Source organism: Rhinopithecus roxellana, chromosome 11 (assembly GCF_007565055.1).
Source record: "Rhinopithecus roxellana isolate Shanxi Qingling chromosome 11, ASM756505v1, whole genome shotgun sequence".
NCBI classification, from domain to species: Eukaryota; Metazoa; Chordata; class Mammalia; order Primates; family Cercopithecidae; genus Rhinopithecus; species Rhinopithecus roxellana.
This window is the reverse complement of record NC_044559.1, coordinates 131,872,527-131,887,576: the sequence shown is the minus strand read 5'-3', so window position 1 is coordinate 131,887,576 and position 15,050 is coordinate 131,872,527. Positions and strand designations below refer to the sequence as shown.

General features: G+C 52.4%; 1 protein-coding gene across 17 annotated transcripts in view; it reads right to left on the bottom strand.

Annotated features, from left to right (window-relative positions):
• Window positions 1–439: 439 nt before the first annotated feature.
• The window catches only part of CAMK2G (calcium/calmodulin dependent protein kinase II gamma), a 63,464-nt gene continuing 48,853 nt past the window's right edge, over window positions 440–15,050 (bottom strand). For 3 of the 17 annotated variants that reach the window (XM_030940257.1, XM_030940258.1, XM_030940269.1), the window contains 8 exons: window positions 13,763–13,831; window positions 12,533–12,577; window positions 9,881–9,929; window positions 7,468–7,581; window positions 5,406–5,481; window positions 4,950–5,044; window positions 2,932–3,176; window positions 440–2,432 (listed from right to left, as the gene is read on the bottom strand). In XM_030940257.1, the coding sequence (XP_030796117.1) occupies window positions 2,944–3,176; window positions 4,950–5,044; window positions 5,406–5,481; window positions 7,468–7,581; window positions 9,881–9,929; window positions 12,533–12,577; window positions 13,763–13,831 (681 nt within the window). In that variant the 3' untranslated portion in view covers window positions 440–2,432; window positions 2,932–2,943. Of the gene's footprint in view, window positions 2,433–2,931; window positions 3,177–4,941; window positions 5,045–5,405; window positions 5,482–7,467; window positions 7,582–9,880; window positions 9,930–12,532; window positions 12,578–13,762; window positions 13,832–15,050 lie in introns of all 17 variants that reach the window. The other 14 variants (XM_030940264.1, XM_030940266.1, XM_030940268.1 and 11 more) reach the window with 10 other exon arrangements.

Genomic DNA, 15,050 nt, shown 5'->3' with positions numbered 1-15,050 from the left:
CCGCAGCACCGAGCGCTGGTTGGAGGTTATGAGAAGTTTTTTTTTTTTTTTCTGAGACGGAATCTCACTGTTCCCTGGGCTGGAGTGCAGTAGCGCGACCTCGGCTCACTGCAACCTCCCCCTCCCGGGTTCAAGCGATTCTCCTGCCTCAGCCTTCCGAGTAGCTGGGATTACAGGCGCCCGCCACTATGCCCAGCTAAATTTTTTGTATTTTTTTGTAGAGAAGGAGTTTCACCATGTTAGTCAGGCTGGTCTCGAACTTCTGACCTCGTGATTCGCCCGCCTCGGCCTCCTAATGCCTGGGATTACAGGCATGAGGAAGTTTTATTCTCAAAAGGCCCCAATGGAAGTAGGAAGAGGTACCTCTCTCCAACCTGGTAACCCAGGCTACTAAAATCTATGCCTCTGGCCGTAAACCTCCAACAGCAGTAACACAATGGACTGTTTAAAGGTTATTTTATTAAATATCTTCAGTTCAAGGTTTCATTGTAACAAAGCTATGAAGGGTCTACCAACATTCAGAACAAACACTATTTTTAAATTATTTCTATGTTGTCATGCAAAAATTCTGCATCAAATGCCTTCCATTTCTTGTTTAAAAGGTGATTTTTTAATAGTCTATTGTCTACAGATGCTGACATTAGCCCCAGAAGAGGAGTAAGAATGCTAAGAAGTGGGGCTGGAGCAGCCATATGAAGCTATGGGTCTCAATGAATTCTAAGACCGTTTGTCTTCAAGCCAGCAAAACGAAACCCTGTGGTGAAGGGATCTGCGTGCTGGCACTGCAGACTGCAGGGCAGGAAAGGGCTAGGGCCCAGGGGCTGGGACATGCATGAGCTGCTCAGAGGAGCCTGGCTAAATCCAAGCACCAGCACCTTTGAGTCTGCTCTCTTCTCAGCTGGCTCCCAAGTAAACCTGTAGTTTTGCCTCTTCTCCCAGCTCTCGTGCCTCCTGAAGGTAGTCCAGGGAACTGGAATCTACCCACCTTTCCCCCAAAAGTGGAGATGTCTGTGCAGATAAATCTGCAGAGTTGTTTTGAGGGAAACCAAGGCCATCACCAATCGCTCCTCCATTATCTTCTTTGCTATCTGCTTAGGGTATAGACCTCTTCCTCCTGGAATGGAACTCCTTGAGCACAGAGAGGGAAAATGAAGGTAGAAGCCTTGGCTCTGGACACCTCTTTCGGGTTACATGCGGGGAGGGGTGATGGCCATGCAGATTGTCCAGCAGTAAGTCTATACTTCAGTTGGTCAGTAAAGAGGCCTCTGTAAGGACACCTCTTCTTCTTGCCAGAGCAGTCAGGTCAATCTCAAAGACAGGAAAAGAGATGGACGTGCAGCAAGGAAGAATAAGAAGGGAGGCAGCCTCGAAGAGAGCCTGAATGCATAGAAACGACCACCACCTCTTCTCCCACTGCCTCACTCCTCCCATCCCACAGGGGCACTTGGCAGAGGGCCCAGGCCCAGATGAGGGTCAGCATGGGGACCATTACCGTGAAAAGGCAAGACAAAGATGGTCCAGATCAGCACAGAAACAGAACAGCCAAAGGCGGCACGGGAGCCCTGACCTTGCTGAGTTAGAAGAAAACATGAAGCAAAGCAGCAACAAACCCTCCCCCTCCTAGCTGCAGGGATAAGGCCTCAATATCAGGGCCCACATGCATTGTGCATCCCATAGAAATGGATGAGTGAGTGCATGTCAGATTAACACGAGGTTTCTCATCAGCTTCATGGTGGGCACACTTCTGCAGCACCAATTCTCTTCCCTTCTACACTAAACGAGACAGTACACATCAACGTCCGGGCCCCTAGTCCTGAGGCCACCCCTTCTCAGCTGCCTCCACAGCAGGCTGGGAGCTCTGTGTTCTCTCCCAAGTAGGTCTGATGGTCACGATGTTCTCATCAGCCCCATTCTAGGCGCCTATGCAAGTTCCAAGTAAGTCCGTTCCTAGACCTGGGGTAAGCAGGCCACCTCAGGAGCTCCAATCACATCATGGCCCCCAAAGCTCTGTCAGAGTTCTTGCCTGGTCCCCTTGAGTCCATGGGGACCAGAGAGGCCAAGCTCACCTCTTCAAGGCCAGTGGGTCAGCCCGCTGCTCATGCCAGGATAGACCTCATACACACTCCTGCCTTCTTGCCAACCCAAGGGCTGTCGGTGGTTTTAAAACGCATCATGGTACGGATTCCTTTTTTTTTTTTTTAAACAATCTTTTTTTCTTTTTTTTTTCTTAAATGTAAAAAACACCTCGGTACAGCAGAGACAGACACGAAGGGCGGGCGGGAGGGCTGCATGCAGGGGCGTGCATTGGCTGCTGCCGCTTTTGTAATTGAATTGTTTTAAACCTCAAACAAACAGGACTGCCGCTGTCACTCAGGCCCTCCAGAGCCACTGGCTGCGAAGGTTCGACCTCTGGCTGGAATCTCCTAATGCCCCTGTCAAACAGGACAGAATGTGGTAACAGAACAGAGGACAATGAGCACACAGATGAGTTCCAGCGACTTTAGCACGCTAAACACGTGGCCAAGTAGGCCTGAGAAGGTGGGGAAAGTGGGTGAAGCTAATGCTTAAATACAAAACTGCCTCCCATTTGCTGAGCACTTACTAAGTGCTTTACTTATAGTATCTTACTTAATCCTCACAATGATTAAATGAGGTAGGCACCACTCTCTGCCTCTCTTTGACAGCTAAGGAGACTGAGTTTAGGGAGGGGAAGTAACCTGTCTGAGGTCACCTAATTTGGAGTCACGGAGCCAGACCCCAGTCTGTCTGATTTCCGAGCACAACTTATTGCAAGCATTCTACCAGCCTTTGCCAGTCCTCTGGGATGGCCCACACCTCCTCTCCCAGGGCCACCTCCCAGCCTTCTCTTCTCCCTCTGACCCCACCTGTCCCAGGCCCTCCCAGCCCCTCTCCCCCCTCAACCAGGTGCACCTGTGGCTGAGCTCACTGCAGCGGTGCGGCAGGGGCCCCTGAGCAGTGATAGTGGACATTGAGCCACTTGCCATCCCGACGGTGCCAGACCCGGGTCTCTTCTGACTGGCTGGTGCGAGGCCGACCCTGCCCGTCGATGTACTGGGTGAGGCGGATGTAGGCGATGCACGCTGCGTCCTCCCCAATCACGTGGACGTGTGGGTTTAGGATGGTGGTATGGATAGGCTTGCTGTTCTTGGACAGGACTACAGGGCAGGGCGGAGTAGGTAAGAGGACATCAGGCCTGGGCACCTGCATTTTCCTCCCAGCCTGCACTTCCAAGTCTTACCATCTCCTGAGCAACCATTCCCAGAATCTCCAAGTCCCCTCCCCCCAAAAACGCCCTCCAGAGGCCAGGATACCACATTACATTAGTCTCCTTTATCCAAAAGGAACAGAAAGATGGGTAACAATGATAGTAGCTGCTGCTCTTTTAATCAGGCATTGTGCTGGGGTTTTACATGCCTGAGCTGTATTTCTTGCTGGATAATATTTTCTTCATTATAAGATGAGGAAATAGGTTCAAGGAATAATTTGCTCAAATCACACACCTGAACTCAGGACCATGTGACTCTAACTGAAGCCTACAGATTTTCTATTTTGTTAGGCTGAGTTTAGATTTCAAAAGGCTTGGCTCACCCCTAGCTAGGGCTGCAGAACAAAATCATGAACTTAAACCATTCAAAATTGATTTGTAATTTTTTTTTTAAGGCACCAAAGCTGAAATAGAATCACCAAAGCACCAAGCTCAGGATATTCCCAGGATTCTCTGGGGAAAAGGCAAAAGAAGTTGGATTGCCATTATCAGCATATGCTGTGAAAACTGTGTTCCTTTTATTGAGATTCACATTTTAGTTCAATTCAAATGTTAGACAGGGGCTACATGTCACCTTCCTAGAATTAATATAAACTCTGGAATTGCTTCTGGCTAATAGAATTACTTAGATAACTGAGAGTTTATATATGCAGTTGAGATGTGATAAGGGTGGGGGTCAGCAGAGAAGTTAGTGACTAACTATAACTCAGGGCAGGATAGGGAAGGCCCAGCATAAAGTGGGAAGATATAAAAATAAGGAAGGGGAGGGTCTCAAAGAGTAGACAGAAAGATGGGAGGGGGTGATAATTCAGCTTCTTATCCCCTTATCTTCCACGAACTGGCCAGAATGTACACCCCAACCCCCATACAGGACGCCTGCCTTCCTCCATAGTCAGGAAGATTCTAGCCACAACTTCCGATCTCACAAATCACCAAGAGTGCCCTGGTTTGCACATTCTTATCCTGGTTTTAATTTCCTCTATTTTGAAACCTGTAAACACAGAGCTTAGTTCTTACGTGCTGAGATCATCTCAACCTAATCTCAAAGGGTTTCCTTCCAATCCATCTTGGAAAGAGGTGAGGCTTAAAGAAATAAATAAACTTTTTTTTTTTTTTTTGAGATGGAGTCTCGCTGTGTTGCCCAGGCTGGAGTGCAGTGGCGCAATCTTGGCTCACTGCAAGCTCCGCCTCCCAGGTTCACACCATTCTCCTGCCTCAGCCTCCCAAGTAGCTGGGACTACAGGCACCACCACCACGCCCGGCTAATTTTTTGTATTTTTAGTAGAGATGGGGTTTCACCATGTTAGCCAGGATGGTCTCGATCTCCTGACCTCGTGATCCGCCAGCCTCAGCCTCCCAAAAGTGCTGCGATTATAGGCGTGAGCCACCGTGCTCGGCAAGAAATAAGTGAACTTGATTGTGGTGACTGGCACTGCCACAAGGCAGTTGCAGAATGAATGGGCACTTGGGGCTCAGAGCAGGGCCTTCAAAGGTGCCTGTTTACAACCATCGGGGCACAAAGGGGCAAGCATACAGAGTAGGAGTGCAGCATGAAGGTCAAATAAAGGAAAAGTGGGCAACTGGGATGAGAAGGTGAGCAGGAGACAGAGGCAAAGGGGTGAAGGGGCAGGCAGGAGTATATCAGCAGCACGAACCCACTCACGATTCTCAAAGTAAAACTTATGGAAATCCATCCCCTCCACGAGGTTACCAAGGGCCTCAGGCTCAAAGGAAGTGAGGCCTGGATCACAAATCTTCCTGCAGGGAGAAAAAAAAAAAGCAGCCTATCAGGCTTCTATGGAGCGATTTGTCTTCCTTCCTTATCAGCAGTGTCTATCCAGTAGCAGCAGGCTAGCTGTGGCCATCCCAGACAAGACAGCGAAGATCTTCCAGGCCTGCCTGCTGCGCCACTCAGCCCTGTGTTTTCGGCCCACCACCAGGACACCGTGGGTGAGCTCAGGGAATCTACCTGAAAGGGCTCCCAGCTCAGGAGAGGACTTAACTCAGATACTTTGCCCAAGGTCCAAATTCCCTTTCCCCAGGGTCCTAATTGTTGTCTGGAAGCAGGGAAGGCCTTGGGAGATGACTTAGGTCACAAAAAAAATGGGTCTCTACTTACGTGTAGGCCTCAAAGTCCCCATTGTTGATGGCTTCAATTAGCTGTTCTGTAATCTTAATGATCTCCTGTTTTCTCACTGTGGGGGAGAAAAATCCATCAATTTACCCACTGGGGTACCTCCCAAGTGACGGAGAGCCTTCCCCAGTCCTCAGGAGTCCCCTGTGATCACTTATGACAAAGACACCCCTCTTCTCTGTCTCTAGGGCCGTTGGCAGGAAGAGTGAACCCACCTTCCCTTCCATCTCCCTCTCTGCAGTGTGCAGACACAATGACCACTTCCTCCTGAAACCCAGCCATTAGTTATGGTTCTTTGGCCTTGGCCTCCCTCTCCATCAACAACCAGGTTGCAGAAAACATGCTTGCCTTTAACAGATGAGGAGCCTGGTACATCATGAATGCTGTGAGCCCCTCCCCTGTATGAGCAGCCTCTCTCACAAGCATCTCTCAATAAGGCTGTTTCCACCCCCAATTTACTTATTTACTTCTCTCACCTGAAGGGCCTCAGTCAGGTCTCAATCACCACCCCCACTCTTAGCCCTCATTCAGTGGCCAGGATCCAGCCCTGGGCGATAGGCAGCCTGACAGCAGAATCCAGCTAGGGCTGGGGTGCCAAAGGACCATCAGAGCCCTAGGATGGATGCTTCCCACTGCTCATCAACTCCACAGGGCTTTTCTGGGAGAAATGATCCCGGAATTGTAAAAACTTGTGACAGCCTGTACCAGAGAGGCTGCTCCGTTTACCTCTCAAGGCTTGGGAAAGCTGTACATTTCACACCAGCTCTCATGCCAGGACGTGTTCCTCAGGAAAACCAAACAGGGCTCAGACTGACAGGCAGGCAGAGGTGGTCCCCTCCAGAGCCCTCCTCCCCAACCCATCCCAAGCCAAGGGACAGCTGGTGATGTCCTGCTGGCCTGGGCTTCTCTTATAGGGAATGCCACTATCAGCAGGGGCTGCCGCCAGGGTAAGGGAGAGCGTGGGTTGAGCTTGGGCTCATCTTAACCCAAGCCCTGGGTTGGCCCAGGCCACAACCCTTTCCTCACAGGAGCGAAAGGCTGCAAGACAACTGCAAGCATCAGAACAGCACCACCATGGCCTGGCCGGGCCAGCACAGCCAAGCAGCACAGCTGGGACAGGGTAGCGCAGCCAAAGGCACATCCAGGAGGGAGCCCCACAGCCATTAGCCCTGCTAGGCTGCAGCTCCAGGTGAGCAAGCAGCAGGTTAAGGGAAGCAAGGAGTTCGAGCGGCTTCCTAAAGCAGCAGGCAGGTGTGCACCCACAACACACACACCCTCTCCAACCCACCAGACCCATCTGGATGACCTGACTGGGGCCCCACGGGTGAAGAGGGTTGTGCTTAGAAACTCTGCAAGGATAGATGGTGGGAGGAAAGGCAGCAGACACAGGCATCCTCCAGCACAGACGTAACTAGAAATATGAGGCTGAGTCCCTGATAACCCAGCGAGGCATCGTATCAAGATTTCCTACTGCCTCGTCTTTTTTCCAGTAAGGCTCTGAGGTGCATGCTGTTTTATTTCCACGTTACAGATAAGGAACCTGCAGCTCTGAGAGGTTAAACTTCACACTCTTGAAGGCAGTGTAGCTGGGATTTAAACTCAGATCTGTCTTGCCTCTGACCCCATGCTCTTAAATGTGTTATGCTGAGACTCAGGAAGCACTACATCCCCAACACAGTTCCTTGCTGTCACGATTTCCCCATCACCCCACTCCCACCCTCACAGACCTGACTTCCGACTCTGCCCTTCTTCCTGGCTCGGCGCTGAGGCAAGGCCCACTGCACATCTTGGGGACTTTCTACTCCCCCCACCCCAGGCCATGTTCTTCCACCCACTCTTCTCGTATTTCTTTGAGCCCCAGACTCAGGGGCCCCTGCCTGGTCTCAACAGCACCTCCAATCGACCCCCCACCCCTAGCAGAGGCCATGCTCCCAGAGCTTACTACCATGGGCAGCTGGGCCGGGCTGACAGCTGTGGCGGGGGTCCCTGAGGGGCTTCAGGACGAGCCAGGGAGACGGAAGCCAGAATGTGCCTCCCTCACACTTACTGGCTGAGGAGCAGAGAGAAGGCTGGGGCTGCATGCCTGCAGAGGGGGCTGTTCTGTCCCGGGAGCTCCGTCCTTCAGGCACCGAGCTGCCATTCCCAGTGCGGAGCGGGGCAGCTAACCAGCCAGGGCAGGGCAGGGCAGGGCAGGGCAAGGCAGAGCAGCCAAAACAAACAGAATAAGGCAGGTGAGCGAGCAAGCCGGACAGGACCCGAGCCCATGGCGCTGCAGAGCCGGGGCAAGGGGACGCCTCGCCTCGGGCTGCTGTGGACACTGGACCACATCCCACGCCGCCGCCTCTGCCAGAGAGGCCTCCCAGCTGAGGGCACCAGGCAGGTGCCCAGACCTGGGCCATGGCTTCCAGACGAGCCTTACAACAGCCTGTCCAAGGACCCCTGCTCCCGGGGAAGATGTTCCAAGGGGCCAGGCCACAGGGTCCAGAGCCCAGCAGTGATGGCGCCTCCTATGTTGCCAGCAGTGCTGGAATCGAACTGATCTGACCTCACTCAGAGGGGCCTGGAGCTACTATGATTCACTTCCTCGTAGCTTTCTGCTATTTTTTTGGTTCCAAAACGTTTGATGCCCCCTTGCCGCCGAGGGCATGCTCTCCCAGCACTGTCCTGCAATGTTCCTCTGTCTTTTCTGATGGCCTGGCCCAAAGTCACTTATGGAATTCAGGCAAAGGGAGCAATTCCAGGAGGCCCAACCAAAGAGCAGGACAGAGATTCCCAGGGGTCCGGCCTGCCATGCCCTCCCACCCACCTGGCACTCTAGCCAGGCCCAAGCTTAGGCTAGTGGTCCTTACAGGCCCACCAGGACATGACCAAATGTGGCCTCACAGTTGTCAGATTGGTTCCAACTCCATCATTCAGGCCAAGATCTTAGGACTAGAGTGACCAACTCATCCTGGTGTTCCCAGGACTATCTGGGTTTTATATTTATTTATATATGTTCTTTTTTCTTTTTTGAGACGGAGTCTCGCTCAGTCCCCCAGGCTGGAGTGCAGTGGCGTGATCTCGGCTCACGGCAAGCTCCGCCTCCCGGGTTCACACCATTCTCCTGCCTCCGCCTCCCAAGCAGCTGGGACTACAGGCGCCTGCCGCCACACCTGGCTAATTTTTTGCATTTTTAGTAGAGACGGGGTTTCACTGTGTTAGCCAGGATGGTCTCGATCTCCTGACCTCATGATCCACCCGCCTCGGCCTCCCAAAGTGCTGGGATTATAGGCGTGAGCCATCGCGCCCGGCCTTTTTTTTTTTTTTTTTTTGAGACGGTCTCATTCTGTCACCCAGGCTGGAGTTCGGTGGTGCGATCTTGGCTCACTGCAACCTCCACCTCCCGGGTTCAAGCATTTTCATGCCTCAGCCTCCCGAGTAGCTGGGATTATAGGACCCTGCCACCATGACCGGCCTTTTTTTTTGTTTGAGAAGTTTTGCTCTTGTTGCCTAGGCTGGAATGCAATGGGGCGATCTTAGCTCATTGCACCCTCCACCTCCCAGGTTCAAGCGATTCTCCCACCTCAGCCTCCCAAGTACCTGGGATTACAGGTACCTGCTACCACACATGCCTAATTTTTTATATTTTTAGTAGAGATGGGGTTTCACCATGTTGGCCAGGCTGGTCTTGAACTCCTGATCTTCAGGTGATCCACCCACCTTGGCCTCCCAAAGTGTTGGGATTATAGGTGGGAGCCAGGAGGCCCGGCCTTTTTTTGTAGTTTTAGTAGAGATGGGGTTTCAGCATGTTAGCCAGGCTGGTTTCGAACTCCTGACCTCAAGTGATCTGCTTGCCTCAGCCTCCCAAAGTGCTGGGATTACAGGTATCAGTCACCTCGCCTGGTCTATTTATTTGTTCCTAAATTTTTTTTTTTTTTTTTTAATAGAGACAAGGTCTTGCTATGTTGCCCAGGCTGGTCTCAAACTCCTGGCCTCAAGCAATCCTCCTGCCCTGGCCCTCCCAAAGTTCTGGGATTACAGGTGTGAGCCAGCACTCCTGGCCCATCGCAGTCTTAAAACCAAAAGTTCTGCGTCCGGGGAAAACCAGGATGATTGGTCACTCTATTTTATGACTCATGACACTTGTGGGCTACTTTGGCAGGGACTTATACCCCTGTTCTGGGATGGCACATCATTATCAGCGACAGGAACAGTTCTCTGAGCCCTGGCCCCTGCAGAATCTCTAGCTTAGCTATTTTAGACTTGGGGTCAAAGAAGAGAAGCCTCTTGCCCAGCTCAGCAACACCACACAGGGGCCTCATATCTTGGCTTGTGGAAAGTAGCTTTTATACCAAGCCCTCTACTAGGGGCATAGGAGCCAGCATTCCCAGTTTTGGAGGCAGAAAAGGCAGGTGCCCCACTGGAGCCCAGGTACCTGGGTCACTGCTGGAGTCCTTCCCTCTCCAAGGGCCAGCACCTACCTTTGAGGTCCTCATCTTCTGTGGTGGTGTTGCAGCTCTCTGTGGAGCCCTGTAGGCCAAAAAGAATATGTTTCTAAATGCTCCATCCCTTGGAAGCCAGAGGAGCAAAGCAGGAACAAAAGCAGAGTTTGTGTTCCTACAAGAGGTGCAAGGAGACCATGGAAGGTTCTGCTTCCACCCTGGCTGTCTGACTCTTCCCAAATCTCCTCCCTAGTCTTCCCCCACTTGGTAAATGCCCCTAATTAGACCAGTTACTCAGGCTAAAACCTGGAGTCATCCTCAAGCCTTCTCTTTCTCTTTTTCCCTTATATTCGGATTGCCCAATCTAAAAATAAAATCTTTTGGTTCTGTCTCCAAAGTAAATCCCATGTCTTACCTCTTCACTTCCAATACACAGCTACAACCTGACTCCAGGCCACCAGCATCTCACACCTGAACCACGATAACAGGTTCATGGTCTCCCTAACTTCCCCTAGAGTTTTTTTTTTTTTTGAAACAGAATTTTGCTCTTGTTGCCCAGGCTGGAGTGCAGTGGCATGATCTTGGCTCATTGCAACTTCCGCCTCCTGGGTTCAAGTGATTCTCCTGTCTCAGCCTCCCGAGTAGCTGGGATTATAGGCACCTGCCACTATGCCTGGCTAATTTTTGTATTTTTTTTTTTTTCTGAGACGGAGTCTCGCTCTGTCGCCCAAGCTGGAGTGCAGCGGCCGGATCTCAGCTCACTGCAAGCTCCGCCTCGCGGGTTCACGCCATTCTCCTGCCTCAGCCTCCCGAGTAGCTGGGACTACAGGCGCCCGCCACCTCGCCCGGCTAGTTTTTTTATTTTTTAGTAGAGACGGGGTTTCACCTGGTTAGCCAGGATGGTCTCGATCTCCCGACCTCGTGATCCGCCCGTCTCGGCCTCCCAAAGTGCTGGGATTACAGGCTTGAGCCACCGCGCCCGACTATTTTTGTATTTTTATTAGAGACAGAGTTTCTTCATGTTGGCCAGGCTGGTCTCGAGCTCCTGACCTCCGCTGATCCACCTGCCTCGGCCTTCCAAAAGTGCAGGGATTACAGGCGTGAGCCACCGTGCCTGGCCCTCCCTAGAGTTCTTGATCATGATGTGGCCAGAGTGATGTGTTAAAGTGTCAAATAGATTCTATTACTCACTCCGAACAGCTTCTCCTTGCTGCTGGAAGAAAATGCAAACTCCTACAAGGGCTTCTGTAGCAGGCCCTGCTGCTTCTCCAGCCTCATCACTCTCCTACAGTTCTCCCTGTGTCACTTCCCTCTTCCCTCTGCTTGATTACACATGCCACACCTGAGCTTCAGTTCCTTCTGCCTAGGGCACTCAGCCTGAGTTGGCCTGGTTGCCTCCTTCCCACCCACCATTCAGTTTTTTGCTCAGATACCACCTCCTGAAAGAGGCCTTCTCCTGACTACTTAATTCAAGGCCCTGTTCTCTCTCTCTCTCTCTCTACTTTGGTGGGGTTTTTCTGTTTTTCATTTTTTAGATGGAGTCTTGCTCTGTTGCCCAGGCTGAAGTGCAGTGGCACGATTTCAGCTCACTGCAACCTCCGCCTCCGAGGTTCAAGCGATTCTCCTGCCTCAGCCTCCTAGGCAGCTGGGATTACAGGGATGTACCACCATCCCCAACTAATTTTTGTATTTTAGTAGAGATGGGGTTTTGCCATGTTGGCCAGGCTGGTTTTGAACTCCTGACCTCAAGTGATCCGCCCGCCTTGGCCTCCCAAAGTGCTAGGATTACAGGCATGAGCCACTGCACCTGGCCTTCTCTCTACTTTGTGCCATTTTCTTCAGATTACCTATTGACATTCGATTTTATCTTATTTATTTCTTTGAGAAACTAAGTCTCACTCTGTAGCACAGGCTGGAGTGCAGTGGCATGATCTCAGCTCACTGCAACCTCTGCCTCCCAGGCTCAAGTGATTATCGTGCCTCAGCCTCCCAAGTAGCTGGGACTACAGGTACGCGCCACCACACCTGCCTACTTTTTTGTATTTTAGTAGAGACGGGGTTTCACCATGTTTCCCAGGGTAGTCTCGAACTCCTGAGCTCAGGCGATCTGCCCACACCTTGGCCTCCCAAAGTGTGAGAATTATAGGTGTGAGCCACAGTGCCCGGCCTATTTTATCTGTTTGCTTACTGGTTTTTTATCTGCCTCCCATCCCAGCCACCATTTGAACAGGTAATTTGTCTTGTCACCTCTCTAAACCAGAGCCATGGATGGTATCCAGGCTTAACAGATTGGTTCAGGAATGCTGGTGAAAACACCAAGGGCACAAAGGGGACAGGCCATGGAGAATGCTCCAGGGTCTAGACATGCTCTTGCCTGTTTTTCAGTGAACGTTTACTCTTTTAAACTTCCAACATATGGAGGAAGATTCTATTATTATCATCCCCAATTTGCAGATAAAGGATACTAAGGTGCAGGGCCAGGATTCAGACCAGATCTGTCCGACTGCAAAGCCTGGGCTCCGTAAGGTGGAACGCCCTTCCTCAGAATGGAGCAACTATGGGCACAGGCTACCTTCAGCTGAGCCTCTGCAAACGCCTTGGCCTCAGGGTGCAGCCTGTAGACCCCTGGGACCCAGCCCACCTGTCTCCTGCTGACCTGGAAAGCAGGAGACAGGCTCAGGAGCCACTCACCTTGATCCCATCTGTAGCGTTGTGTACCACAGTGGTTTGTGGCTCCTGTGAGAGAAGATAAAAATTACCCTTCCAACTTGGGAACAGACTATGGCTCTTCCCTGAGGAGCCCCACCTGCACCCCAGGACCCCCACAGACCCTGTGATGACCACTGAGGCCTGCCCACCAGCCATCTCCAGAAGACAAAATGTCCGGTTCAACTGGGGTCCCAGGCAGCTGGGATAGCCCTGGATTTTGGCAGCAGCACTGTCTGGTAAGAAAGAGAGGCCTAGCAGGTGCAGGTGCCCAGGAGGCTGAGATAGCAAGGGCCTCTGTCCCTGATTCCTGTCAGTTCTGAGGGCTTTTTCCACATGGGGTTCCCACGGGGCAGGTACACTGGAGGAGCTGTGGGACTGAGGGCACAGGCCGGGCCCTGCCACAGTGTTCATCACAGGGTGTACACTGGGGAGAAGAATGAGGTCTCCCAGAAAGAGGCAGGACAGGAGTCCCCCTCAGCAAGCTGAGCCCAGAGAGCCGCCCACTGCGCCCGCCTTCTGCCTTCCCTAGTTCCTGGCCCCACACTGCCACATCAGGTGGCACGAGGGTCCGCAGGAAGGAGGGGAGTAGCAGGCACCATCACCCCTCCCTCTTTCCGTCACCCCCCTGCTGACTCTCTATTTAGCCACCACTAGCAGAGGGAGCTCCAAGAGCACACAGAACCCCTGGAGGAGCCCAGAGAGAACTCAGCTAGCACGAGGCACTCCAGGAGCCTGGAGACCTCAGCACCATCCAGAGGTGGGGACCCCAGCCCTCCTTCCTGTTTCTGGCTTTGCAAAGGAGAGACTGAGGCAGAGGTTTTACAAGGAGGCCTCCAAGAACTGATGTTCAGGTCCCAAGAAAGCTCCTACCCTCTCCTTTCCTAAGCAACTCACCTTCCCAGCCCCCACAGCAGACCCACTGGGGGTCCTGGGCTGGGCCTGGGAGGTTCAGCTGAGAGCCCTGATCACTCTTCCCCCCACCAGCGAAAGGAGCAGGAGCAGGAGCAGCAGTTCTGCCATGCGGGACGGAGTGCGGCCAGGCGGGACAATGAAGGGGAAGAGGCATACAGGGCAGCACACAAAGCAGTCTGCTCTATGGGGACCAAGAAAGGAACAGGCCCAGGAGGCCAGGGAGGGGGCACAAGAAGAGGAAGAGGGAAGGGGCAGGAGGCAGCCGGGGGCAGAGGCGGAGAAGCTGTAGTCAGGAGGTACCATGGCCGTCTGCAAGGGCGCGGGCTCTTGGGCTGGGCTTACGAGACTGTTTTTGTTGTTGCTCTGTGGCTGAGACAAGAAAACAGATGGTTTAGTTCCTCCAGAGTCCCCAAGGCCACTCAGGTTCAACTCCCAGACCTCCCTTGCCCCCTGGCCTGGCCTGGAGGAGGTAGGCCTGAGGTGGCCTCCATAACACTGTGCAGATGGGAGCAATGGCTGGAGAGATGATCGGAGGAAGTATTTGTGGGACCCAGAGACCTAGCTCTTGGGGCACCCTCAAGGCGGGACCAGCCCAAAGCCTTGTTTTAAAGCGTCTCTCCAGAAATCTCTGCTTATGCCAGGTGCCATGTCATTGCACAATCCACACCTGACCCAAAGAAGTTGAAGATCTTCTTCCCACTATACAGGGAAAGGAGGGGGTAATTTATAAGAAAGCAGAAGAAAATTCAGAAACTCTGGTCCCCTATCTGTGGGCAGTCTCCTGCTGCCCTTTCAACCCAGCACCTTTATTTCCTTCTTACAACACCAGCTCGAAGCCTGAAACAAAGAGAAAGGAGAAAAGAAAGTATGCCTGGCCTAAGAGATGGTGTCCAGAGGATGGGGGTGGAAGTCCATTTCAGACCAAAATGCGTTCACTGACCTCAGGGAGCAGAGTTAGAGCTGTGCTGTTCACTTTTTTGCCTAACAAATCTTAGGCCTGACTGGCTAGAAGTAAGGGCAGTATTCCAGGGAGGGGCAGGTGAAACCCAGAGGGGCTGTGGCTGTAGTCCCAGAATCTGGCCCCCAGGACGGAGTAGGCCACACACAGGCCAACATTCCCAACAGCACCATGATCACCAGGGATATCTCCTTGCCTTTCAAAACTACATGGTGGTGGCCAGGCGCGCTGGCTTACGCCTGTAATCCCAGCACTTTGGGAGGCCAAGGTGGGTGGATCACCTGAGGTCAGGAGTTCAAGACCAGCCTGGCCAACATGGTGAAACCCCATCTCTACTAAAAATACAAAAATTAGCCAGGCGTGATGGTGCATGCCTGTAATCCCAGCTACTTGGGAGGCTGAAGCAGGAGAATTGCTTGAACCCGGGAGGCGGAGGCTGCAGTGAGCCAAGATTGTGCCACTGCACTCCAGCCTGGGCGACAGAGCAAGACTCCATCTCAAAAAAACAAAAACAAACAAACAAAAACATTACACAGAGGGGCACAACAAGGGAGGGGCAAGGGGAATATGGAAGGAAGGAAGGAGGCTGATCTCCAGGGCAGGGAGCCACATCCATGTGATATTCTCTGC